Here is a 26,988-nt window from a genome sequence, read left to right as displayed (position 1 = left end):
TGAGCGGGTGTCTCTGAGCTGGGTAGTGATGTTGCAGTACTGGGGCTACAGGAGACCAGCGGGGGGTACATGACGCAGCGCTGTGCTGCGGGGGCACGGGGACAGACAGGTAAGTATAGATTCTTTTTTATGTTCCCACTACCCTCTGCCCACCCAGGATTTTTACTTTTCCCCAGAGTTCTCCTTTAAAGGGATATTTCAGCACACGGTAAAAATTAAGATGCTGCTAGATGGTGGAAGAATAGTAAAAGCTATACTTACCTAGCCTCAATACCCCGTAGTTCTCATTCTTCTCTATCCGACTCCCTCTTCTTTCTTCTTCCTGCCTCCAAGGCCTCTGTGCAGAACCTTACTGCTCAGCCTCAGCAATGTCCCATCCCAGCCAGTGATTGGTAGGAACACATAGAGCATTCTCTTTGAAGCAGGGAGAAGTTAAGGGCACCAGAAGGAGAACAGGAACTGCGGGGGACTGAGGCTTGGTAAGTATAAGTTTTTATCATATTTTTTTCCCGGACCCAGTGCTATCATATTTTTTGCCATACACTGGAAAACCCTTTTAAAGCCTAGAGCTCCTGCATTCCTTGCAAACTTTTTAAACAGACTTTGCAAGATCCCATTGACTTCAATAGGGATTTTACTGTTATGCATTTAATGTGCTTTTTCATGATGCAGAATGCACATGGAAACTGCACTGAGTGGAGTACCTGAGTGGATTAGCTCCATGGAATAGAGTAATAATCAGTATCACTATCCACAGCAGGATCCATGACTGATTTTCCTGATGGAAAAACTTAGCATGTCAATGTATCCTAATGGAGCGGATGGAAGAAGTACAAGAGACGCTTTTATTTTATGGCAATTTCATTCATTCATGCTGCTAATCCACACCGTAGTGTCTATGTGGAATAAAGCATGTGCTATTATCCATACACCAAACGTGCTTTATGGTTACTAATATGGGTGCAGTTAATAGATAGTCCTAATAGTCTTTCTGCACAAACCAAATGAAACATTAACTGAGAATTGAATGAAACAAATGCAGTCACGTACAGGCTGAACTTAATTGTAACTGTAGTTCTCACTAGTACTTGGAATGGAATCACCATAAAGCTCGCGCCCCGATGAGTCTTTCTCAGCATGTAGATGCTTGGCCGCGCTGGTCTTTCTCCCTTTGGCTGAATGCATCTTAGCACTGGCCCTTCCTATTGGGGACATCTTACCACTGAGTTTGCCTACAAGAACCAAGAAATTAAGGATTAGCATTACTGTTAATTCATCTTTCTGCAGTGCCTCTTTATACAGTATGAATGTTAGACTGTAGTAAGAGAATAAAGTATATGTGCACTTTTGCAACCATTCTTTTGCTTCAATGTATACGAAATAAAGTCTGTAGGGTGTCAGACTTTAATGGTCAGAGATAGTGGAGCAACACATGACTGCAGGATCTGACTGGATGCGCTGGAGATAGATGTTTCATTCTGATAATGCAGCAGTCTCTTGGATCCTGCAGTACTTGTATGAATAGGTAGGCTGAGTCCACACTTGGCATTTGCAATGCAGAATCTATACTGCCAAAGCTGCAAATCTTTAGGGAAAAAAAGCTTAACTCAAGAACAAGAGGACACAGTGAGAGGTTAGTTGGGGGAAAGATCAGAAGCAACGTGAGAAAATATGACTTTACTGAAAGAGTAGTAGATGCTTGGAACAAACTTCCAGCAGAGGTGGTTGGTAAATCTACAATAACAGAATGTAAACCTGCCTGGGCTAACCATATATCTATCCTAAGATAATAGGAAGATAAATACTAAAAGGGCAGACTAGATGGGCCAGGTGTTTTTTCTTCTTTTATGTTTCTATGAATTCTGCCTTAGGGTGCCTATACACACCTTAGATTATGGCTATGTTCTCACAATGTATTAATTTGGTTACTGCGGCCAATACATTTGCATTGATTTCAATGCAATAAGGGCTGTAGTGTTTACACACAGTATACACTACGGCCGTTTTTCAACTGCGGCCACAGAAATTAACGCAAATGTCTATTTTCTGTGGCCGCTGTTACATTGTGTGCAATACTTAATTGGTTGCGGGCACACCCAAAGGTGAAACAGAAATAAGGTAACGTTCATCCGATCGGCCAGGTGAGCACGCAAGACAGCAGCCGTTGTTTGACACTTCTAACAACGGCCGTTGTCAATACAGTGTACGACCATAGCCTTAAGATGATAAAAGTGAGCAATTCAACTAGAACGATTGCTTATTGAGAGAAATGTAACGAATGATTGCTTTTTTGGGGATAATCTCATTGAAGATTGTTCATCCTTCACCCAATGTCATTGATCATGTGTGTTAAGTTTAATGGCCAATATGTACTACAATGTTTATGGCTGTGTCTGTGAAAAGATCAAACGTTTGTTCAGCCGTCAACCTACTTTAATGTAACATGTTCGGCCACCTTAAAGGGGTTATCCAGTGCTACAAAAACATGGCCACTTTCTTCCAGAGACAGCACCACTCTTGTCTCCAGCTTGGGCGGGGTTTTGCTGCTCAGTTCCATTGAAGTGAATGGAGCTTAATTGCAAACCGCACCTGAACTGGAGACAAGAGTCATGTTGTCTCTGAAAGAAAGTGGCCCCTTTAAGAGTATAAGGAAATGAATTTGTAACAGCTAAATATACAGGAGGAACCTTGTAAGACTGGTGTGTATTATTGTCTGGTTTGGTTTTACCTGTAAGTTGCTGACATTCATCTCTGTGTAGTTCATCCCATGATCTCTTCTTGCACTGTTTGCTGCATGCATATACACAGTAACAGCGCAGGCACGGGGTAAGCTTGACGCCAATAGAACGGCCACACTGGTAACAGTACTTGAAGAAGGTTCTAGTAAACAGGAGCACAAAAGTCAGCAGAGAAGGCATAAAAGATCACTTGCATGTATGACAGCGGCAGAAGATAATAGGCCTTACCGGGCTGGTGGTATGCTTCCTTCTCCAGCTGTTGCCTTCATGGTTCCCTTGGTGCTTGCATCTCCTAGTGTAAAATGTGCAATATACACAGATTATGTATTTTGTGAAGTACCAGGCTGTTTAGTGGTTGAATATATACTGGGACAGATACTGTATACTGGGAATTTTAGATTATCTTATAAAGTGATGGCTAGGATAAGCCATCATTTTATGATCAGTACTGGTCTGATGTCTGGGGCCCTCACCAATGAGAATAAAGGGACCATAGCATTGATTTAGCACAATCTTGGTCTACTCAACCTAAGATGTTAACATGCACATATCTAAAATATATATACAATATACTGTATATACAATATAGGGTAATAAATACAATATATTGGTGATGGATGCCACTGCATAACTATATAGTGGTACCTATCAGAACCATCAGAAGTATACATCTGGAATACCTTCGATATACACAGTGTAAGACTGTCCTTAAAGAGTAACTGTCATGTTTTTTTTGATTGCAGAAATCAGTAGTATAAGCGATTTTAAGAAACTCTGTAATAGGTTTCATCAGCCAAAAAAGCCTCCTTCTGTACTCAAGAAGCACTTTCCCAGCCTCCCCCCCTGACTTCTTATCTGTGCATTATCAGGCAAACACGTCTTCATTACAGAGAAGCCAGTGAAGACGGGTTCTGCTCTCTCCATTCTATCCTTATGGAGGGGGGAGGGGCTGAGGGAGATGAGGGAGCAGGAAGAGGTGACATGAAGGTCAGCTGTTTGTAGACTCTCTGGGCACCTAAAACGCTAAATTCAGGTGTCAGAAAGGTCAGTGCTTATCTATGAACTTACTGAGAGAAGATTGCAGGGTGTTGTGCGGTGCAGGACTGCTCCGTGCTCAGTCACTCCTAACAGTCCCTCCCCTCTCCATAGCCACATAATGGACACAGAAATCCTGCTGCTTCTGCAGCGAGAGGGGAGGCTGGGAGATTGCTTTTTCAGTCCAGAGGGAAACTCTTTTAGTACATAAAACCTATTACAGAGTTTCTTAAAATCGCTTGCACTGTTGATATTTAATGTTTTCAGAAAAATGGCCCTGAAATGACAGTTACGCTTTAAATGAAGCGCCTACTCCCTGCCTTGCTGCGTCCCCTCAAGCTCTCCCTGCCCGCCAGTCTTGCGAGTGGGGCATATGGCAAGCGTACACCAGGGAAAAGGGGCAAATCTGCGCCTACTCTGTGGCAGAACTTTCATAAATGTCCCCCCAGGTGTTTAATTTCCCTATAGTGCCACAAGAGGAGAAATGAAGCATTACACATGTCCATTCACATGGGCTGTCTGTGTAACATAGGATGGGACAGGTCAGGTCCTCCACAGGTCAGGTCCTCTTTGTCTCTCATGACCCCTTATATCAACCAAGAATTCGTTTAAGAATCCTGTAGTCTTTTATATTGACAATGATCATATGATACCTGTTACAGGACAATAAATATTCTGTAGTGGTTAAGCACTAGTTGTGTCATCTTTATAACCAGGTAATGTGAAGGTAAAGGTGAAGCTTACGGACAATGCCTTCCTTTGCCCATTCCTGTTCCTTTGCTATTGCTGCCTCTTGAGTAAGTTTTCCCAAGTGCTCTAAGAGTTGTCTCCGAGCGTTGTAGGTGTCCCGCTCCTCTGGTAATAAGGCGTGGTAAGGTGTATGTGCTATCCTTTTATCCTACAATACAAAGTTATCAGTATACTATGAACATGTTATCAGTATACTATGAATGTTGTATGTAGGTATTTAACATTTACTATAACAATAATATTACCTGGAAGTACTTGAAATAGGCATAGTCAGTGGCCGTGCCCAGCACAGTCCTTTTTCCACTTTCAATAACAATTGGCATCAGAATATTTGCACCAGCTTTTATAAGCCTGTCCACCTGTCAATAACAATAGGGATTTTTTATAACTTCAAGTATCACTTCACAATTCTTAAATAAAACACATCAAATAGAAGCTATTGTTTTAGACAACTTCCCTTTACTTAAAAGCCAATGTTATTCCTATCATATTTGTTAATTACTTTATTAGGCAAAAATTATTCCCAGAAAAACAGCACTTGACCACTAGGTGTCTCCCTTCTCTGCAGTCTAATGTCCACCGGCTGTTGTCAAGGTAAATCTGTCCCTAGTAACAACTAGATAACTATAAATTACTGGACTCGGGCTGTTTATATGCAAGCTGACCCAGTATGCCTGCTGAAGATGATCCACAATGTTCCTCAAAGGTAAACCAAGGCTTATTTCTCATCTCTGACAACTATAAAGCAATGGTCAGCTGTCTCTTACTGCATCCGCTGTAAATTTTCTGGTGCGTGTTTTTATCATGCGTTTTTATGATGCGTGTTTTGTTGTGTCAAATACACAACGGATTACAAGAACCAGAAAAGTAAATGGCCCTCTATAGGACAAAAACGCAGTGTAAAACAAGCAGTAGAAAATATGATGCATATGAATGTACCCTAAGGGATTAAGGTTGCCTTTGCACAACAAAAACACTGGCTTCTATGCGGCCCTTATTGTGAAGCGTGATGTGGGATGCCGAACATAGCAGCTTGTAACTTAATTCGGTTTTGCTTAGCGAGTGCCCCGCAGACAATGTATTAATTACATGACTGTCTCCGACTCCTGATACAATTACTGACTCAATTAAATAAATGAACCCAGGGAATTCTCTAAATTAAAACTATAAATCAAAACAGACGCAAATCTTTTGTGAGTAAATTGTATTGTTCAAGTTGGCTTATCGCAGTGTTTGTATGTGTTCTCTAGCTGCACATTTTACTATTACCGTGTGTTGCACCAAGCTCCTGCTATTTCCATCACAATTTTTCTCCCAGAAAAAAATGTGTCAGCATTGATAATGACCTTGTTATAGGATAGGACTTCAGACTCCCTGGTTAACCCCACATAGACGTACAGCCATTGCATCAAGGGGATTCCTGGGCTACAGTATGCAAAATAGTTTACAACAGCCAGATAACACAACCAGGAGAATCTAAGTGACAATGGATCCAATGGATATAACCGGAATTAGGAAGTTCCATGTAACAGAAAAGAGCAGATAAACAATTATTCAGCCAATAGATAATGAAAAGGTATAGCTGACCCCTGTGCCTTCATTTTCAGTGGTGATGAGATGACACAAGTGGGCACAAGGCTTAGCTAAGCACCGCTCCCAGTTTTATACTGGTTTTGCAGCAGTCTTAGCAGCAGGACCCTCACCAATCAAAACTTCTCACGTCTATTTATGAAATAGTAGAAGATTTTTAAAACGAAATCTTATAGTTCAATTTTGCACTCTTCAGTGAAATAAACTGTGAGGGAGATTTATCAAATATGGTGTAAAGTGAAACTGGCTCAGTTGCCCCTAGCAACCAATCCGATTCCACTTTTAATTGGAAAATGAAAGGTGGAATCTGATTGGTTGCTAGGGGCAACTGTGCCAGTTTCACTTTACACCATGTTTGATAAATCTCCCCCTGTGTGTCTAATAATACAGTCTACATCTCCACTATATAGTTCCCTTACTCTCAGTTTTACAACTATAGCAAAGTGCTGATTTGGAGCCTGTTTCATGTGGGTGGTATTAATACTATTCACAAGCACTGCAACATTAGCAGACATAGGAGAGTAGTATCCGCTTCTAAGGTACAGGAAGGTGAAATAGTTTAAAGAGCTTATTGGCTGAATCAGGCTAATTCGAACAATTATTGCTCCGTGTAATAGAGAGAACGATCAGGCGATCATCGGCTGATAGTTTCTTTAGGTCCACACCTAAAATTATTGGGCATATTAATAAAGTATTATCTTACCTTACCACGTTTCTTGGTGTCCTCGGGCCTTTCCCGGTGTCTTTGGGGGCCTTCCCTGGTCTCTGCAGTTGCCTTCTGCTGGCAGCGGCCAGTGATTGGCTGAACACCCGGCAGGAAGGCCAGAGAACACCAGGGAACGTGGTAAGGTAATACTTTATTATTTTACACTAAAGGCAAGGGCTGCATGGACATCACTAACAATGTCTGTGAAGCCCATTGCTGCCCGATAGTTGGCCTGTGTAATTGCTCTAGCAGCTCAGCGCTCGTTTCCATTGATATTTTATGAATTTAGACTTACCAAAGCTATTCTTGCTGGTAAGGTTCTCTTCTTCTCATAGGCAATATTTACAGCGGTGCATAAAGCACTGCCCACTCCTCTGCTGAGAGGCAGGTTGGGGTCTGCTCCATTAGCTAACAGCTCCTTTACAGCCTAAAAAAAAAAAACAAAGAAATTAGGACTTCAGCTGTTTTGGAATATGGAACAAAATAGGAAACCAGCATAACAAAAGAGAAATCACAAAACTTTCCTTATGACGAATACATCACAATAATGATCTAGTGATATAACAAAATGTATGTAGGGAAATCTCACCAAGTCATTTCCACTGGCGATGGCCAAGGAGAGTGGAGAGTGTCCGCTCCATAAGGTGTTGACCTTGGTATTGTGGGCAAGAAGTAAAGAAATGGTATCCCTGGCAAACTGGGAAATCAAAGAGACATATTATATCTTTAGTCTGTCCTATAAGAAGGCCAGACACTGTACAGAACCCCCAAACTGGACATCCCCTCTAAATGCAACAATACTGTATGATAAAGGGTCCTTCCCCTGTATAGTTATATTTACCTTGTAGTTGTCCTCGCGTTCACAGGCCACATGCAGGGGGGTACGACCTCCCTCTTCTGGAACACAGGGGGTGGTACCAAAGTAGTTATACAGGGGAAGACCCGATTCAAGACCGCCTTTCATGGAAAACCCAAAGATCACACCATGTGTCTCTGCCTGAAGGTACAATTTATGTAAAGTTGAACCCTAATGCCAATATTTTTGCTATTATGTATTATTATTATTATTTTGTATTCTGCATAGTTACTACTTTATTTGTGTGACCACCATTGGCGTACATGTAACTACATTTATTCAAGTTTCACGCACAAGGAAATCCACAGCATGTAACAGTGAGTTTCTCGGCATAAAATCTGCAGCCAATGCTGAGAATTTCTGGGTGGGTTTTATTTTATGCTGCAGATTTGACACATGTACAGAAGGATAAGCTGATTGGTAAAATTAGCTGTGGATTCCCTTGCATGAAATCTGCAGTATATGTGCTATGTGCAGCATATATAACACACATATATATATATATATATATATATATATATATATAACATATATATATATATAGAGAGAGAGAGAGAGAGAGTAGTATACTCCACAGCACTCAAGTTTAGTAGTAACAAACGTGACTTTATTCAATTGTGTGCATAATACAGCAATCCATAAATTAATATGTTAATTAATTTTCCTTACAAAAACCCAAATAACACCTTAAAGTGACTGTAACACTAGGCCCAGACAGAAGCACTGGAGGCGGGCCGACCCACTCTTAGTGGAAGGAAACCCTAGCCCCTCTATGATAGGCTTCCATTGATTCTAATGGAGTCACGTCATTGAGAGGCTGGGGTTTCTTCCCACTAAGGGTGGTTTGGCCCGCCTCCAGTGCTTCTGGATGGGCCTGGTGGTACAGTCACTTTAAAAGTTATAGGGATTTGTAATTTATTTCTACTTAAAAATCTCAAGTCTTCCAGTACTTTTCAGCTGCTGTATGTCCTGCAGTAAGTGGTGTATTCTTTCCTGTCTGACACAGTGCTCTCTGCTGCCAAATCCCCATGGAAAACCTCTCCTGCTTTGGACAGTTCCTGTCACGGACAGAGATTGCAGCAAAGGGCACTGTGTCAGACTGGAGATAATAAACCACTTCCTGCAGGACATACAGCAGCTGATAACTACTGGAAGACTTGAGATTTTTAAATAGAAGTAAATTACAAATTTATCTAACTTTCTGGAACCAGTTGATTTTAAATTAAATATTTTCATAGACGGTTTCCCTTTAAGTACTTCTCTGGGATTATAAAAACATGGCTATTGTCCTCTAGAAACAGCGCCACACCAGTCCATGGGCTGTGTTAGGTATAGCATTAAAGTTAAAAGTGGCTAAAGTGCAATATCAAACACAATCTGTGGGCAAGCATGGCATTGATCCTGGACAACGCCTTTAAAACAATTCATATAAATATCTAGTATATGTGCCTGTCACAACAACTGCATTGCCAATAGAGATTACTATTTTATTATTGTAGCAAATGGAACTTGATTTGTTTAAATATTTCTGCAAACATTGCACGTAAAAAAAGTAAACCCAATGTAAAGGATTTCCCAATACTCAACAGTGCTGTATTGAAATAGTAGTGCCATAGATCACAGGGATGGGGACACATCTGACAGGCTGACAGGCTCACGATCTATACAGGGATTAGTATTGAGCAGACATGACACCTAAAAAAGGAATCAAATACTCCTGGAGCCTAAAATCTGTGCAAAACACCGTTCTCTGGGAGTTTTATCTACTGATAAACACTGGGTTTACCTGACACTAATCTGTGTTCATTGATGGGAACCCACCGTGGCCACTGCAGATCTTATGAAAATCTCCAAGGAACATCTGAGCTGCGTGCTCCATCTTTATGTGACAAACGTGTCTTTACCCTGTATGCTATATTTATCTCCGGCACTGTAATGAGATGTCCCCGGGAGGATAAGCAGAGCAGATATACCGTACCCTGTCATGATCATACACGTAGTCCTCATCCTCAGCGCCTGCATTCGGATCTGAGGCAACGTGCAGCAGAATCTCTGTGATCCGGATGCCTTCAGCCACTGGCAAGGCTGCCGCTATGTGTAGGGGGGTAAGGGAGCCATGCTGCGGAATAAAATAGATGGTTACATTATCGTATAACTGAGTAGAACAAACCCAAGACATTACCGTGTCATCTCCTCAGCTAAATGACATCTGCGGTAATACTCATCCGCCAGTGATGATCCACACTGTGATGAGACAGTTATTGATTGAGAACTGGGACAGGAGAAGAAAAGCAGGTGATTTAAGCAATGAATTCATCACCATCAAAGTTATCTATATAGGACGAGCTATGGCCGGCCACTAATGAACAGGCGGACTCATTGATCAAAAATATGTTGAGCTGGCAGCAAAGTCTATAAGGCGTAATGGAAAAAGGGGGGACGGCAATCTGTCCTTACAAGTAATTATGCTGAACAGTCCAATAATTCCCATCACAGCACTTAATATTTTCTAATGATGGGATTTAGCGGCCAACCATATTACACTGGAGTCAGGCCTTCATACATTACATGTTAATAACTAATGGCCATCTTGTGCCTTTTTGACAAGGCAATTTTAAATAGGTCAATAACCCGAGCAAGAACTGTACAATGCAATAGGAAGGAAAGATAGAGACAGAAAAGCAGAGAAAGCACAAAATCAAAGAAACAGCAGGGGGTTTAATAATACTAATGCACTGTGCAAGTGGTGCAACAATATCTGCCCCCCATGCAGCGTGCACCAAATCCATCAGCAAGGCCCGTCCATTAACCGCTCCCACCGCTATATAGGGGATATTACTACTCAATGCTGCTGAGCTAAGCTAAATCCTAATTACAAAATGAACTTTTAATCCACCCAATATTATATTCTAATTAAATGGTAATTGGTCTGGTGGGTTTTCATGGGTCCTAGGCGGATAAGTGTGAAGCAAATCTGTGCAAATTAGATTGGATCCGAATTACAAAAAAAATGTAATTCATTAGGATTTTTTTTGGTGATTCTTTTAGATCTGTTTTGTCCTTACACTATGGTGCCTCTGTATGCATTGTATATCCCACTCACTATGGCTACTGAGCCCTGCACGCACCCAGTGTACCGCCACTCAGTGTACTGTATAGGCCTTCGGCAGACGTCTCGCGGGGCAATAGGGAAACTTTTTAATCTGAATATAAATTAGAGATAATTCTGACAGTCAGATTCTCCAAATATGGCCCAAAATGAACCTCTCTTTATATTCTGTCAAAGAACATATACAGAATGAAGCAGGTGATCGCTGTAGCCATCAATGAAGAGCAAAGGGAAGGGTTGGGGAGGGTTACAGCTAAGGACACTTCCACTCAGATTGGCAACATAAATTTATTCTACCTATAGCATCGTCCATATAGGTTGTTTCGGCTCTGTTCACAATGCATTTATGCCCTAAGTTCAGCATGTACATTGGGAAAGTTGCCCACATACTTTCCAAACATGCCCATAGGACACTGACATATAGAGCTGTTACCTGTGTCTTTAATCGGACATCAGTCCTGGCTCCACATTCCAGCAGTAGCTGAACAGTACTGACGTCCGCCGATTTAACGGCCATAAAAAGAGCATTCATAGGAACACTGGATACATTAGGGTCGGCCCCTCGCAGGAGAAGAAGTTCCATGGTTGATCTTAAGTTTTTATTCCTAGATCGATGAAAAGTAACAAAAAAAGACCTCATGTAAGATGTCATCACATATATGTTGGTGACCCTGATAAGCAGACAGATTGCAGGGTACAATGCTCAGATATCTTCATCAGTATTGAGTGGGGCAGCAGCAAACATATCTGACAGCTGCTTGATTTAAGCGCGAGGACACAGGGCCCTATTCTCATGACCATGAAAGATAACTATGGAAACCACACTATGGTTCAGTGGGCACTTTTATTTGGATGTCAGATCAGCCAATTCTTTTCAGTATGGTCAGTGGGTGATCCCATTAACAGAGGCACTGGGCGTTTCAGGAACATAGCTACTTGGTATATATACCATTAAAAAGTTGATGCATTGTGTGATACTATGAAATTTGTCAGCAGGACACATCTGTATAAGTCCATACTTAGCAGTTAGTACAGTGTGGCCGTACAGCTCAGGAACACTCCCAGTAGACATCAGACAGGCTGCAGGATGCTGCGATAATGGATGACTACAGGGTGCTGCAGCATATAGCGGCTTTCTGTGTTTCTAGGTATCACCGATAAAATAATGAGCTTATATGTAGGAGCATGGCGGATTGCAGGAGCATCTGGTCAATGAGCGAGATTACTGTACAATAGTGACTGACCAACTATTGTTCAGTTTCGGACAAACTTGAGCGTTCGGCAAGATCCCTTGTGACTACTGCACTGTCAAAATGGTATAGAGAACTGGTTCCCCTTTAAAACGAAAAGGGTTTTCTCACCATGGCAACACCATTTTTAAAGGGAACCAATCACCCAGAAAATCAATGTAAAGACAAGGATATGTGCTGATAGATCACCCAGCACACTTCCCAAATATGCCCCTGTAACCTCTGTGCCCCACTCAATTAGACAGTAATCTTACTTTGTTCAGGTCACGCGCTGTATGTAAATTTTTGCTAAGTAGTCCTGGTGGGCGTATGTAGTCCTGGTGGGCGTATGTAGTCACGGTCCGGGGGCGTATCTAGTCACGGTCCGGGGGCGTATGTAGTCACGGTCCGGGGCTGTAATCACGCCCAGAGGGGCGTGATTCGGAGGCTTGCGGTCCAGTGACGTCATCCGGCGGCTTGCGTTCCGCGTCGCGGCCGCGCTGACGTGTTCGGGAACCCGCGCATGCGCAGTACGGCGGGAGACGACGCTGACGTACTGCGCATGCGCGGGTTCCCGAACACGTCAGCGCGGCCGCGACGCGGAACGCAAGCCGCCGGATGACGTCACTGGACCGCAAGCCTCCGAATCACGCCCCTCTGGGCGTGATTACAGCCCCAGACCGTGACTACATACGCCCCCGGACCGTGACTAGATACGCCCCCGGACCGTGACTACATACGCCCACCAGGACTACATACGCCCACCAGGACTAGTTAGCAAAAATTTACATACAGCGCGTGACCTGAACAAAGTAAGATTACTGTCTAATTGAGGGGGGCACAGAGGTTACAGGGGCATATTTGGGAAGTGTGCTGGGTGATCTATCAACACATATCCTTGTCTTGACATTGATTTTCTGGGTGATTGGTTCCCTTTAAATTAAACCAGGCAAGTACAGTGCTTTGTCAGCATATATAATGTAGTGGCTGCAGCAATCCAGCACATACCGAAGACCCTGTTAGGAAACTTAGGGATCAAACCCCCACTGAATATGCATTGATGGCCTAGAGTAAGCACTGGTCATCAACTATAAGTAAAACAATCCCTTTAAATGTATATCACACAATAAAGCCATGTTATTCACCAACTTGCGACCCTCCAACTGTTCCATAACCACAATTCCCGTCAGGCCAGGACAACCAAAGCTTTAGCTGTTCAGGCATGATGGAAAGTGTAGGAGGGCTGTGGGTTTGACCCCTCTGTTACAGACAGTGGCTCATACCTGTGAGAGTCAAGAGCGGCATCAGCTTCCTCATTTTCCACACCTGTTTTATTGTTAACAGATGTCAGCCGGGGTTCACCAGATACTGAAGACGTCTCACTGGTTTTCTCATTCATAGCACAGCTCTTGTTTTCCAAACTGTTCAATGCAAAGTTATTTTTTTCCTCCTATAAAAAAAAAAAGATGTCATAAAAAGATATGCACAACATAATAGCCATAGATGTGATGAGAATGAATAATCTGACATATCTTAATAATAAGAGCAAAACACTGTTTGGGAACTGTAGGCACAATTTACACTGACCAGCCACACTATTAAAACCATTGAGAGGTAAAAATAAAGATTGTCTAGTGACAATGGTGCCCGTCACTGGAGAAGTGTTTTATGGGATGTTTCTGGTATACCATGGTTAGAACCTAGCAAATGTGACCTAAGGAAGTACAATGACAGGGTCATGGGCACACAAGACTCATGGATGTGTGACGGTTAGCCTGTCTGGTCTGATCCCATACAAGAGATGCAGTAACAAAAGTTGATGAATAAGTTATTGTTTGCTATGATGATAGAAAGATGTAAGAACACACAACGCATCACATCTTTCTGCATATAGGACTTCTACTCTGCATACAAGACTGCCAATGCTAACCCATGTCCGCCAATAAAAGCTCCTACAATGGTCATGAAGGTATCAGAACTGGACCTGGAGCAAAAGAAGAACATGGCCTGGTCTGATAAATCAAGTTTTCTATTACATCACGTGGGCAGCCAGGTGCATGTACATCTCATACCTAGGGAAGTGATGGGACCAGGATGCACAATGAGTGCAGGCGCTGGTGAAGGCAATGTGGTTCTCTGGGCAATATTCTGCTGAAAACCATTGGGTCCTGGCATTCACGTAGATGTTACTGTGACACATACCACCTACCTAAACATTGTTGTAAAGCAAGTACACCCTCTCATGGTGGCAGGATTCCCTAATGGCAAAAGCTTTAATTAACTCGATAATGTCCTGGCAATACTACTAAAATGTTCAGGAATGGTTTGGGGGACAAAGAGTTGAAGGTGTTAAGTTGGACTCTAAATCTGATCTTAGAATGTGCTGGGAAGCCAGACATATGCATCAAGGCCACACCTCACAATCTAGAGGATTTATAGGATCCGCTGCTAATGTCTTGGTGCCAGATACCACAGGACACCTTCAGAGGTCTTGTGGCACCTAAACATTATTAGGCTATGTGCACACTTAGTATGAAACCGGCCGTTCCGTGACCTGGCCGGGTCACGGAACGGCCGGTCTCAGAAAAGATCATCCCGGCCGGTACTGCATCCGTGCACGCCCGCATCAGAACTCCCCACTGCACACTATGGAGCGTGCGGCCGCAGCTGCTTGCTCCATAGTGTGCACTGACAGGGTTTATTGTGTCCGCTATTCAAAGAATAGCGGCCGCAGAAAACTGACGTGTCAGTTTTCTACGGCGCCGCTAGAGATGCCAGGTGGAGTGTATACCATGTGTATACACTCCAGCCGGGATTCCCTCAGCCTGCAGCAAAACGTAAGTTCTGTGTACCAATCACGGCCGTTGCAATAACGTATGGAAGTACGAAACTTACATTGTGTGAACATGGCAGGTGATTTTAATATTATGGCTGTGTATTTTAGCAATTTATATAATTCTCTGGGTGCTGTCTGCACTAGTTATGTAGTCAATATATATACAATTAATAGGGCCCTGTACGACAACATTTGGGCACAGTATTACTCTTTGTGTCATTATCAATGTCAGTATTATTCTTGTATAAAATATTAGTTATTATGCTTGTATACAATATACAGTAACCTATGAATAAACCCCTGCATCCTGTAATACTGGGCCTTACACAGAACACAAGCTGTCTGACTTCATTGTAATTGGAAGAACGACCCCCTAACAGATTCCCCACTATAGCACATACAGTGTATAGGATCTTGTTATACCTAGCTATAATAATTACTCTACGTCATGAAGTAATAGGTTACATTTTCATGCATACTGGAAAAAAAATGACTTCCTTTCTCAAACCTATGGGCACATTAATATATGTGGCAGGGACTGTAGGCAATAAGGCTTGTTCTGCTGTGAGTTGATAAATACATGGCTCTTATTCTGTGCAGTCATGCTGACAATACTGATGGCTGTGCACTACACTGGATCCTATACAGAGGGATGGGAAATGATACTGACCTTGTTCACGGGGAGATTCCGCTCAGCCACATTAGGCCAGAATGACTTTGTGCTGTAAAAAAGCATCAGGCACAAGGACAAAGCTGATAGTCCCTCATCATTAATCTTGTTAACATCCGCTCCATTGTCAAGAAGAAGGTTAATGATGTTATTATGGCCATTTACCTGAAAGAGGACTTGTTAGCGGGTTATATCACAATTCACCAGTCAGGAATAATTTATAGTGGCAGTGGACCCAATAGACAAACCGCCTTGTTGTGAACATATGTTTATCGTAATCACCGCTCTACTATATTACTAAAAGACAAGAAGTAGTATAATATGCTGAACCAGTGTATCTATCCATGGCTGACCCTCCATCACTAACACTTGTGTTAGAAATGCTCTGCCTCTATGTAGTCAGAGCCCCCCAGAAATGTGACCATTGCATTACATTCTGTTAGTGGAATGTATGGGATATAAACGTGCCGTATATCTCTGCATTAATCGCCCCTTTACACAGGCTAATGCTAGAAACACTTGCTTGCCTTGCTTTGGCCGATAATCGGCCCGTGTAAAAGTGTCAGCAATCAGCCGAAAAGTGTAAGAACGACCAATCCTTAGCTGAGTTTGTCTTTTTTGTACCTTTAAAATTTATCGCTATCAGCTGCCAAACATCTTCCTGTATCCCTGTGGCCGGTAGCAATACATTTAGATGGCCGTACAAACAATACAGTGATCGTTTATGCGCCCGGCCATGTAATTATTTGTGACTTTTAAAGGCACGGCAAACGAGCACAGATCTTGCTGATCGGCGGTCGCTTACATCCTTGCACAGTACCACGTAAAAGGGACCTAAGCAATTCCTTCAGAGTTTTTAGGACCTTCCTCATCATAGCCTGGTCTTTGTATTTTTTGTAACTGTTAGGGTATGTTTACACTGAGGAAAAGCGGTGGAATTCTGTGGTGGAGAATCCTGCCAATGTCTCTATGGGAGGACTTGCGCGCCTCCACTCTCCACATGTGAGTTCTTTGAGAGGACAGAAGCGGAGCATGAGCCCTCCCATAGAGACACTGTTTGGCACTGAGGCAGGCAAGATTCCGTGGCAGAGAGTTCCATCGCACAATTCCGCCAATTTTGCTCACTGTGAACATACCCTTATACTCAAAAACTATATATATAAACAACTGTAGGAAACATATAAACTCACAATGTTACTCACCGTTGCAGCGTGTAGAGCGGTCTGTCCGCTATTATCGGACACATCTACATGGGCTAGATCGTGTCTCAGGATTGTAGAAATGGTCTCCGAATCTCCTAAACCAGCCATCTCAATGAGTTGCTCTGCTGAACTCTCACGGGGACCTCTTGGACCAAATCTTTCCCGATCATCAGTCATGATAGAACAAATATTCCAGTCAAAATGTTCTGGAGAGTTCCTAATAGAATCATAATATATAGACTTAAAAGTTGGCTTGTAGAGAGCCTTAATGTTCCTTTCCATATAGTCAGGTAATTATCGGGTATGCTGAATTTCTTAAATTTACTTACCTTGTGCTGTGTTTTAATTATGCTTTATTCTCAATTTACACCTGATACTATATTTAAAGGGGTAAAATAGTTTTTTAATTATCTGGTGTCAGAAATTTATAGATTGCTAAATTTCTTTTATTTAAAAATCTCAAGTCTTCCAGTACATATCAGCTGCTGTATGTCCTGCAGGAAGTGGTGTATTTTTTCCAGTCTGCCACAGTGCTCTCTGCTGCCATCTCTGTCCGTGACAGGAACTATAAATTCCAATAGAAAACCATTGCTGCTCTAGAGCACTGTCAAACTGAAAAGAAAACACCACTTCATTCAGGACATACAGTAGCTGATAGGTGCTGAAAGACTGCGTATTTGCATAATGTTCTGCACAATTTGATTTTTTTTTGTTTTTCTCTAAAGTACCCCTTTAAGATACTGTTACCAAAAAACAGTGCATTGTGGGAGCTCAGATGATAGAGACACATTTAGGGCCCACATATCAGGTCATATGAGGCCTGTAATGTGGTTCAGGCATCATTTACATTTACATTTAGGCAGAAGGAGATTGACACTGTCTATTGGTGTCCAACAATTTACTGGACTAAACAGCCCAGCATTTGTATTGGATGATCCTAGTGGAAGCACTGCTGCAGATGTGAACACGGGCTTAACTATGTAGATTTCATTTCATTTCAGGAACTGTCCAGATTATTAGTAAATCCCCATACAAAACCTCTACTGCTCTGGACAGTTCCTCTCTCGGACAGAGGTGGCAGCAGAGAGCACTGTGTCAGACTAAAAATAAAACACCACTTCATGCAGCACATACAGCAGCTGATAAGCGCGGGAAGACTTAAGCTTTTTAAATAGAAGTGAATTGGTAAAAGATCAACAGGAATGCTAAGAGTCAGACACCCACTGAGCAAATATTGATCCTAATAATAGACCTTTACTTTTATGGTCCCGGAAAACCCCTATAGATGGATTAAATCCAAAAAGAAAAAAAACAAATTTTGCATGGAAAATGGAGTAATCTGTGGATTTAAACTCTGCACAGTACTCACTATCTTGAAGAAACTTGGATTTAACACTTTCAAGGATAAAATCTGGGGGGAATTCACAACCCAATCTGCATGAAACATATCAAAATATATGCAAAAAAGAAGCCCTCTGGGATTTTTCTTTTTTGCTCCTATAGTGCACTCTTACCACCATTATTCCTGCAGTATCATCTGTTTCAACCCAGCTCAGCTGTATCCACAAGTTTCACTACTGCAATTGGGTCATGTGACCTCTGACCAGCCACCATCTTGACTTGCAGATTTCAGCCATTACCGTCTCTGCCTGGTGGGAGGACAGAGTAATATTCCTCATCTTTATATAACGTTGGATATACTAGGAAACCATACGTATACAGTCAGGGTGGTTGAACTGTAATCAAATACATTATAACTCTGTGATAACAGCTGTATAATTATCATTAGTAACTCTGATGGAAGTTACTGTCCCCACCCCCCCTGGAAAGCTTGTGTGGACCAGTCTGTGCAGCTTCATCATACAGGAGCTTCTAGAAGCTGAGATGGTGACCACATTGAAAGCACAGAAACACATTTCAAAAAATTTCAGTGGGTCACCATGATATCACATGACCCAACTAGGCCTCCATGACAGCTATAGTGAGTCTGCTGATGAGTGAGTTCGTCTGAGACAGGCTCTAACAGCAGAACACTGATCTGACTAATCAACTTCATAGCACTGATCAGTAAAGATGAGCGAATCTAAATGAAGCGAAGCTCTTTGTTTGATCAGCACTCTGCTAACCGTGCCACCGGCCTTTCAGTGCTGCTCCGCTCCCTGCCGCTCCAGCTCCACCCTGGGTGCTGGGGAAAAGCTGGTGCCAATCCTGGGACACTGGAAGATGTTTCCAGGGGTTGGATCCAGCTTTTCCTGGCATCCCGGGAGGAGTGGCAGGGAGCAGAGCAGCGCTGAAAGGCCGGCAGCTTGATGAGTGGAGTGCTGATCAAATGTAAGCAATCTGAAAAATAATAAAAAAAAGAATATATATAAAGAGAGAGAGAGGCTATGTTAATTCATGATATGAACAATGGCCATTGTTTGGCACTCAAAAACAACGGCCAATGAAGTGAGTGTCCAACAACACACTGACTTATATTTTAGGGTAGCGGTATCTAGGCCATACACACAGAATAGCTGTCAATGGAACGATTAGTCACTATACTCCTCGCTTCCCCATAAGCAAACACAATAAGCTCAGCCAAGCTGTCTTTGCCCTTTTTTAAGATATGCAACAGACAGCGCTGGGGCTGCTTATATCCTGATATCAGATGGGTTAAGATCGGTCCTTTTATATTATATTCCTACTACGGAGAGATTATAGACAGTCGGGGTAAGCTGACACAAACATCAGTCAAAATGGGCAGGATCCATCAAAAGACATCTAATGTGTAGATATCACCTGTTCTATAGCTATAACTCACAGCGGACACACCTGTATTTGTGGACATGCAGATAGATGTCCTTCATGCTCCTGGCCCTGCTCATACTACCAGACATGCAGTCACTGGACTCCTCCTGTTCGTTATTCTCTCTATAAAAGTGGCTGTCGAACTCTCTGTGCTGAGAGCGAGTGATGGGCAGGTGGTCTGTATCCAGTGAGTAGGAGTAGATCTTCTCCGGGAGAGTAAAGCTGTCCTCTTGAAGAAGAATCTTGTATCTAAAGTCAAATGGATCTTCCACCATTCCTACAGTGGGCTCTGAAGAGTTATATTCAGTATTATCTACATTCTCATTCATATGTAGACAGAAGTCTGGGAAAGAAGCCATAGTGACAGATCCAGGTACCAGAGTACATAATCTGAACAAGTGGTGGCCCATCCAGATGCCAACATCTTGACAGACATCACTGTAACTTTCAACACCTGGGCCGAAGCGTACATCTGCCTTATAGAGTCCCTGCAAAAAGTAGAGGTGACATGTTTATACAGCCAGGCAATTCACAATGTGTCATTTATTATTGTTGTTTCTATTCCTAGTAGTGCAGTGGACAGTGTCAATCAATGATAGGACCGCCCACTGGACTCCTAGATCAGAGATTTCAATCAATAAATGGCAAGTTATACTGAATCCTTTCCCATAAAACCATAGACCAATCTGCTCAGCTCCTCCTCTATAACATGCTGACAGATCAGACTGCACCCATCCATTGTTTATTTGAAACCACTTCAACTAAGTTCCTGTGAGCGGGACATCATTGTGCTGTGAGAATAGTGATGGAGGTGCTTATCTCCACTATCATTAGCAGGAAACTGCAGAACCTCTTTCAAATGTATCATTACTAGAGATGAGAGAACTTACAGAACAGACAAACCACACTGCTTAGCATTTGACTCCTGGTGGCTGGAGAACTTAGACGCATCTGTATGGCTGTATCTATGTGTTCCAGGACTCTCTTGGGATCAATTAAACTCCAGCTATCGGGACTCAAATACCAAGTGCCCGGACGGACCTGAACGTTGAGAAGGTTCCCTCATCCCTAATCATTACTACATAGGTACCTGGTATTTTCTGCCATCAATAAAGATCATGGTCCCAAAACCTTCTTTGCGGCTTAGGTAAAAAGAGCCAGTGAACTTGGAACCATCAGGCCAAGAGTAAGTTCCCCGTCCATGGTGATGATCCTTGTAAAATTCACCAACATAGCTCTACAATGTAAGAAAATGTAATGCATTACCATACTAGGTTTAGGACTAACCCTATCATAATCAACACAGATGTAAGATGGTCCGTGGTTGATTACAATCACAGGGATTATACCTCACAAATATTTTCTTACTCTTCCAGGTTCATTGACAGGTTTTTTTTTTTACCTATACCAACCTCTCCATTGGCCCATCTAAACTCCCCAATGCCTCTCTTCAGATCCATGGCCATATGTCCTTTGTAGCTGGATCCGTCAGACCACTGCTGAATTTCTAAATCTTCTTCTAAACCCCAATGTAAATCTTGTTCATCCAAGTCCTGGTGACCATCTGATCCCAGCGAGGCTTTTCTCCCATTGGGTTCTTCAGGGGTATTATTACCATCTGGTTCCTCCTTACGTCCCCCTTGAATTGTTTCATCTTCCCTGAATACCTCTTCAGCTCCTTCAAGATTATCTGACTTAACATCTGTCAATTCTTCTTCTTCTTGACTATCATCTTCCTGTGACTTAGCATCACTATGGATTTCTGACATGTCTTCTCTACAAGGATCTGTGTTTGATAGAACAGGAGAAGTATTAGAAAGAACCTAATGATGCTTGTTCACAACTCTACATATCATAGAGGCAGCCATAACTCATGTGACGTTTAGAGGGCTAAAGCTTAAAGGGGAACTATAAGCAGGTTAGATTAATCTAATAGCTGATAGCTCCCTATTGCACAGGAGACGCCGAGGAGGAAGGTCTGTCTCTTACTTTCCTCCTCGGCGCCCTTCCAGTGCAGTTAGTTGTGTGTTCCATGCTATGGTGAAACCATTAGGAGCACTGGGGCACCCATTAGCAGTACTGCCCGCCCATAGTGCCGATCCAGCCCACTCCATTCATTATCATTAAAAAGGGGTGAGGCGGCCAAGGGCAGATTAGCGCTATGGGGGTGGGCACTGCTCCTAATGGGTGCCCCAGTGCTTCTAACTGTCTTTCCAGACTAACTAACTGCATGTGAATGGTGTCGTGGAGGAAGGTAAGAGACATATCTTCCCCCTCTGCGTCTCCTGTGCAATAGGGACATATCAGCAGAAATGGATTCATCTAACCTGCTGACAGTTCCCCTTTAAATGTTCACTAAAAACTAGTATAATATTAAAGGGTACCAGTTTATAAAAAATAAATGTTACTAGGACTTGTTACAGTCATTTCAAGTATTTCTGAGCATCTGGCATGTAATACGCACCAATAAACTCTGTGTTAGGACAACTTTGTACCAAGGTTTGTTTGTTTTTAATACTTACAGGTGTTCCCAAAAGAGAAAAGATTATTAAGGGGGGTTCATCCATATAGTAATAAGGATGGGAATCATGGACGTCACCCAGTATAAATGAATGTACAACTCAGGGGGATAAGTAAGGGTAAGGGTGTAAATTAAAATAAATAAAAAAGATATCAATATAGAATTAAAATGTCAAAGAAAAGCAAAAGTAAGTAAAAAGGGGGAAAATAATAAAGACTACTACTAATATGCGGATATACATGAGGAATAAGTAAATATGAATAAATACACAAGAATATAGAAAGCAGAAAGACACCACAAATATATTATATGATACTGTACATCAATGATCTCCAACTTGTGAGCCTTCAGCTTTGGTAATACTACAGCTCCCAGCATGCACCGCCACGGTCAGGTAGGTGGGCACTGCTCTACAGCTTCACTGTTATTTTTATACATCCAGGAGATTAATGGCCCCAGCTTTTAAAAAACTACAACTCCCATCATGCCCGGACAGCGCATGAAGTGAACTGCAGTTCTGCACCAGCTGGAGGTTGGGGAACAGTGATGTAGCTGGTAAGAGCCTGTCCATATCCAGCAATCACACGCAGCATCTATGGCAGATCAGTTACCTCTTCATCTATGAGCCGGTCACATCTCTAGTAAGGAATCACTCCATTCACTGTGTACTCAATAAGTTGTACCACCGGTTTCCATAGATACCCGTGACGTCAATTGTGCTTACTATAGACGGAGGAGAGCAGACGCGTCTCCATGGATGCGGTCGCTGGGCGATGACGTAAGGTGCGCGTGAGGCGGCCATGTCTAATAAGGGCAGTGCGGCTATTAGTGCTGGAATGGTGTATTCTAGGTGTATCTAACCGTATCGTGTGTGATACTATGTGCTGAGCCACTGTATCTAAGACTATCATGAACTATAGTATCTGTTCAGTCAGTGTATCTAAGCCTGTCATGAATTATACTGTGTGACCAGCCAGTGTATCTAAGGCTATCATGAATTATACTATGTGGTCAGCCAGTGTATCTAAGCCTGTCATGAATTATACTATGTGGTCAGCCAGTGTATCTAAGGCTATCATGAATTATACTATCTGTTCAGCCAGTGTATCTAAGGCTATTATTATTTATACTATGTGGTCAGCCAGTGTATCTAAGCCTGTCATGAATTATACTATCTGTTCAGCCAGTGTATCTAAGCCTGTCATGAATTATACTATGTGGTCAGCCAGTGTATCTAAGGCTATTATTATTCATACTATGTGGTCAGCCAGTGTATCTAAGCCTGTCATGAATTATACTATCTGTTCAGCCAGTGTATCTAAGCCTGTCATGAATTATACTATGCGGTCAGCCAGTGTATCTAAGGCTATTATTATTTATACTATGTGGTCAGCCAGTGTATCTAAGCCTGTCATGAATTATACTATCTGTTCAGCCAGTGTATCTAAGCCTGTCATGAATTATACTATGTGGTCAGCCAGTGTATCTAAGGCTATTATTATTCATACTATGTGGTCAGCCAGTGTATCTAAGGCTATCATGAATTATACTATGTGGTCAGCCAGTGTATCTAAGGCTATCATGAATTATACTATGTGGTCAGCCAGTGTATCTAAGGCTATTATTATTTATACTATGTGGTCAGCCAGTGTATCTAAGGCTATTATTATTTATACTATGTGGTCAGCCAGTGTATCTAAGGCTATTATTATTTATACTATGTGGTCAGCCAGTGTATCTAAGGCTATTATTATTTATACTATGTGGTCAGCCAGTGTATCTAAGGCTATCATGAATTATACTATGTGGTCAGCCAGTGTATCTAAGGCTATTATTATTTATACTATGTGGTCAGCCAGTGTATCTAAGGCTGTCATGAATTATGCTATGTGGTCAGCCAGTGTATCTAAGGCTATTATTATTTATACTATGTGGTCAGCCAGTGTATCTAAGCCTGTCATGAATTATACTATGTGGTCAGCCAGTGTATCTAAGGCTATTATTATTTATACTATGTGGTCAGCCAGTGTATCTAAGGCTATTATTATTTATACTATGTGGTCAGCCAGTGTATTTAAGGCTATCATGAATTATACTATGTGGTCAGCCAGTGTATCTAAGGCTATTATTATTTATACTATGTGGTCAGCCAGTGTATCTAAGGCTATCATGAATTATACTATGTGGTCAGCCAGTGTATCTAAGGCTATTATTATTTATACTATGTGGTCAGCCAGTGTATCTAAGGCTGTCATGAATTATGCTATGTGGTCAGCCAGTGTATCTAAGGCTATTATTATTTATACTATGTGGTCAGCCAGTGTATCTAAGCCTGTCATGAATTATACTATGTGGTCAGCCAGTGTATCTAAGGCTATTATTATTTATACTATGTGGTCAGCCAGTGTATTTAAGGCTATCATGAATTATACTATGTGGTCAGCCAGTGTATCTAAGCCTGTCATGAATTATACTATGTGGTCAGCCAGTGTATCTAAGGCTATCATGAATTATACTATGTGGTCAGCCAGTGTATCTAAGGCTATCATGAATTATACTATGTGGTCAGCCAGTGTATCTAAGGCTATCATGAATTATACTATGTGGCCAGCCAGTGTATCTAAGGCTATTATTATTTATACTATGTGGTCAGCCAGTGTATCTAAGCCTGTCATGAATTATACTATGTGGTCAGCCAGTGTATCTAAGGCTATTATTATTTATACTATGTGGTCAGCCAGTGTATTTAAGGCTATCATGAATTATACTATGTGGTCAGCCAGTGTATCTAAGGCTATCATGAATTATACTACATGGTCAGCCAGTGTATCTAAGCCTGTCATGAATTATACTATGTGGTCAGCCAGTGTAGCTAATAAGTCACATTTGCCATAAAACTTCTAGAATGACCTCTAAGACCTTGATTGGTCAAGGGTGAAATATTTTGGTAGACAAGGGTCTGGTTACATCTGGTGTAAGGCTGCGTTCACACTACGTATATTTCAGTCAGTATTGCAACCAAAACCAGGAGTGGATTAAAAACACAGAAAGGCTCTGTTCACACAATGTTGAAATTGAGTGGGATGCCGCCATTTAATGGCAAATATTTGCTGTTATTTTAGAACAACGGCTGTTGTATTGAAATAATGGCCGTTATTTCCTGTTATATGGCAGCCATCCACTCAATTTCAACATTGTGTGGACAGATCCTTTCTGTGTTTTTAATCCACTCCTGGTTTTGGTTGCAATACTGACTGAAATATGCTGACCGAAATATACGTAGTGTGAACGCAGCCTAAAGCTGACACTGAGCTGTCATACATGTGATGGTCTGGAGCTGGTTTACTTCTGCAGGACCTGGATGACTTGTCAAATCTGGTGTGGAACCGTAAATTTTTGAAGACTCCTGAAAATCCTGAAGGACAATGTCCACCCATCAGGACCCAAAGCTTTAAAGTGCTTTTGGGCTGTGCATCAAGGACAGTAATCTGAAGCCCACACGTAAGCCTGAATATGTCTGACAAAATAAAACTAAGGCTCTGGATTTGCTGTCTGTATCGTATAGCAGTATATAAGTTGGATGATCTGAAAATATAAATGTGACAAATTTAGAAGAAATTGGGCAAGGGGCAATGGCACTGTTCATGTGATGACGTCATACAGCAATACAAGGCCATATTTCTTGAGAACGGCTTTAGAAGCAGGAACAATGGAGAAATAACTGGATTCTGGACACTAAGTGCCGTCTTCTGTCATCTTTTTGCAGTGATGTGGACTGAGGTCTGATTTTATTATCCTGTTCTGTTATAATTTTTTGTTAGTGATGGAAGACTCAGATGTGATGTGAACAGAGCCAATCATAGTGAGGGCACCAAAGGGCCAGGCGAATAGAGGGACATCAGAACTTGAAATCCAGTCCAGATGGATTTGGTAGGTTGGGGGGTTCGCTCAGACTTCCTGCAGTTCAGGGGTGATCCTCAAGGAAGGAAGGAATACACCTTGGGTAAACACTGCTCCAGACCTGCCTGATGCTATGTGTGTGCCTCCATATTGGATGTGTTTGTACTGATATTTAGTAAACCTTTACAAATATCTGTTTTTTTGTCAGCGTACACAAAAAGGTGGTTGACCTTGTTTTTGTGTACTTTTAAAGTAACTATTGAAAAACTAATTAGTTAAACGGTTGCAGTGTGAACCCAGCCTTAAAATAGGTTTACACTGGGCTTTTGCAGTCTATAACAGATTTATTTTTAAATGGTTACTTTTAAGATGTAGAAAAAGTACACAAAAAAAATAGGTCAATTTTTATCCTTTTTTTTTTTTTTTTATTGGAAGTCAATGGAAATGGATCCAAACTGGTGGCACATTGTTGCATCTGTTTTTGCATCTGTTTATTTCCATACAATGGATACGTTAAACGGACTGTAAAAACACAGTATGGACCTAGCCTTATCCATGCCTGTCATGGTGTGATGCCAAGGGGAACTGCTGATTTTATTTCAAGTGCAACACCCTCACCCCTGCACCTGGTGGAAGAAATCCTGTCACAGAGACTGCTCTGATCCAGACCATAACAAATACAGGACTCATGCTAAGTTTACACGGAGAGATAATTCGCCCGATCGTACGATTAACGATTTTGAAGTAACAATTTTTTTTTATAACGATTAGCGGTTAGATGGAATGACATATAGCTCAGAAAATTCGTTTTGCGATCGCACATAGGTAAAATCAGTGAACGACTGTTTACACGGAACGATCTGCGAATTTTTTGCGAACGATCAACAACGATTTATTTACATGTTCAAAGATCAAAATGAACGATTATTAGCTAATCGCTTGATCGTTCGCTGCGTTTACACGGAACAATTATCGCTCAATGCGATCATTATCGCGAAAATTCGCCCGATAATCATTCCGTGTAAACGTAGCATAATGGTGGGTTTACACAGACAA

At 41.9% G+C, this 26,988-nt stretch overlaps 1 protein-coding gene across 3 annotated transcripts; it reads right to left on the bottom strand.

The window, feature by feature from the left end:
• Window positions 1–678: 678 nt before the first annotated feature.
• On the bottom strand, window positions 679–22,774 carry ANKMY1 (ankyrin repeat and MYND domain containing 1). 3 transcript variants are annotated; one of them, XM_069975542.1, is made up of 17 exons: window positions 22,644–22,773; window positions 20,924–21,297; window positions 20,602–20,748; window positions 19,536–19,999; window positions 16,722–16,938; window positions 15,520–15,684; window positions 13,297–13,463; window positions 11,218–11,389; window positions 9,654–9,794; window positions 7,661–7,816; window positions 7,409–7,516; window positions 7,115–7,246; window positions 4,769–4,882; window positions 4,518–4,671; window positions 2,967–3,030; window positions 2,729–2,880; window positions 679–1,232 (listed from the first exon to the last, which is right to left on the bottom strand). In XM_069975542.1, the coding sequence occupies exons 2-17, from the start codon at window positions 21,278–21,280 to the stop codon at window positions 1,060–1,062; spliced, it is 2,883 nt and encodes a 960-aa protein (XP_069831643.1). In that variant the 5' UTR covers window positions 21,281–21,297; window positions 22,644–22,773; the 3' UTR covers window positions 679–1,059. The 3 variants fall into 3 exon arrangements, with proteins under 3 accessions (XP_069831643.1, XP_069831644.1, XP_069831645.1); XM_069975543.1 differs by lacking the exon at window positions 15,520–15,684 and having other exon boundaries at window positions 22,644–22,774; XM_069975544.1 differs by lacking the exons at window positions 679–1,232; window positions 4,518–4,671 and having other exon boundaries at window positions 2,792–2,880; window positions 22,644–22,774.
• Between the last annotated feature and the right edge of the window lie 4,214 nt (window positions 22,775–26,988).

The sequence above is a fragment of the Dendropsophus ebraccatus genome, chromosome 6 (genome assembly GCF_027789765.1).
Source record: "Dendropsophus ebraccatus isolate aDenEbr1 chromosome 6, aDenEbr1.pat, whole genome shotgun sequence".
NCBI lineage: Eukaryota > Metazoa > Chordata > Amphibia > Anura > Hylidae > Dendropsophus > Dendropsophus ebraccatus.
Note: the sequence above shows the minus strand (reverse complement) of the source record. Positions and strands in the feature narration are given on the sequence as shown.

Bases quoted from the DNA above. Each gene is read 5' to 3' on its own strand.
- ANKMY1 (XM_069975542.1), bottom strand. From the start codon at position 21,280: ATGTCAGAAATCCATAGTGATGCTAAGTCACAGGAAGATGATAGTCAA. The intron at 20,000-20,601 runs GTACCTATGTAG...TACTTTTTGCAG, and splicing joins TTGATGGCAGAAAATACCAG to GGACTCTATAAGGCAGATGT. The intron at 2,881-2,966 runs GTAAGGCCTATT...CCTGTTTACTAG, and splicing joins GGAAGCATACCACCAGCCCG to AACCTTCTTCAAGTACTGTT.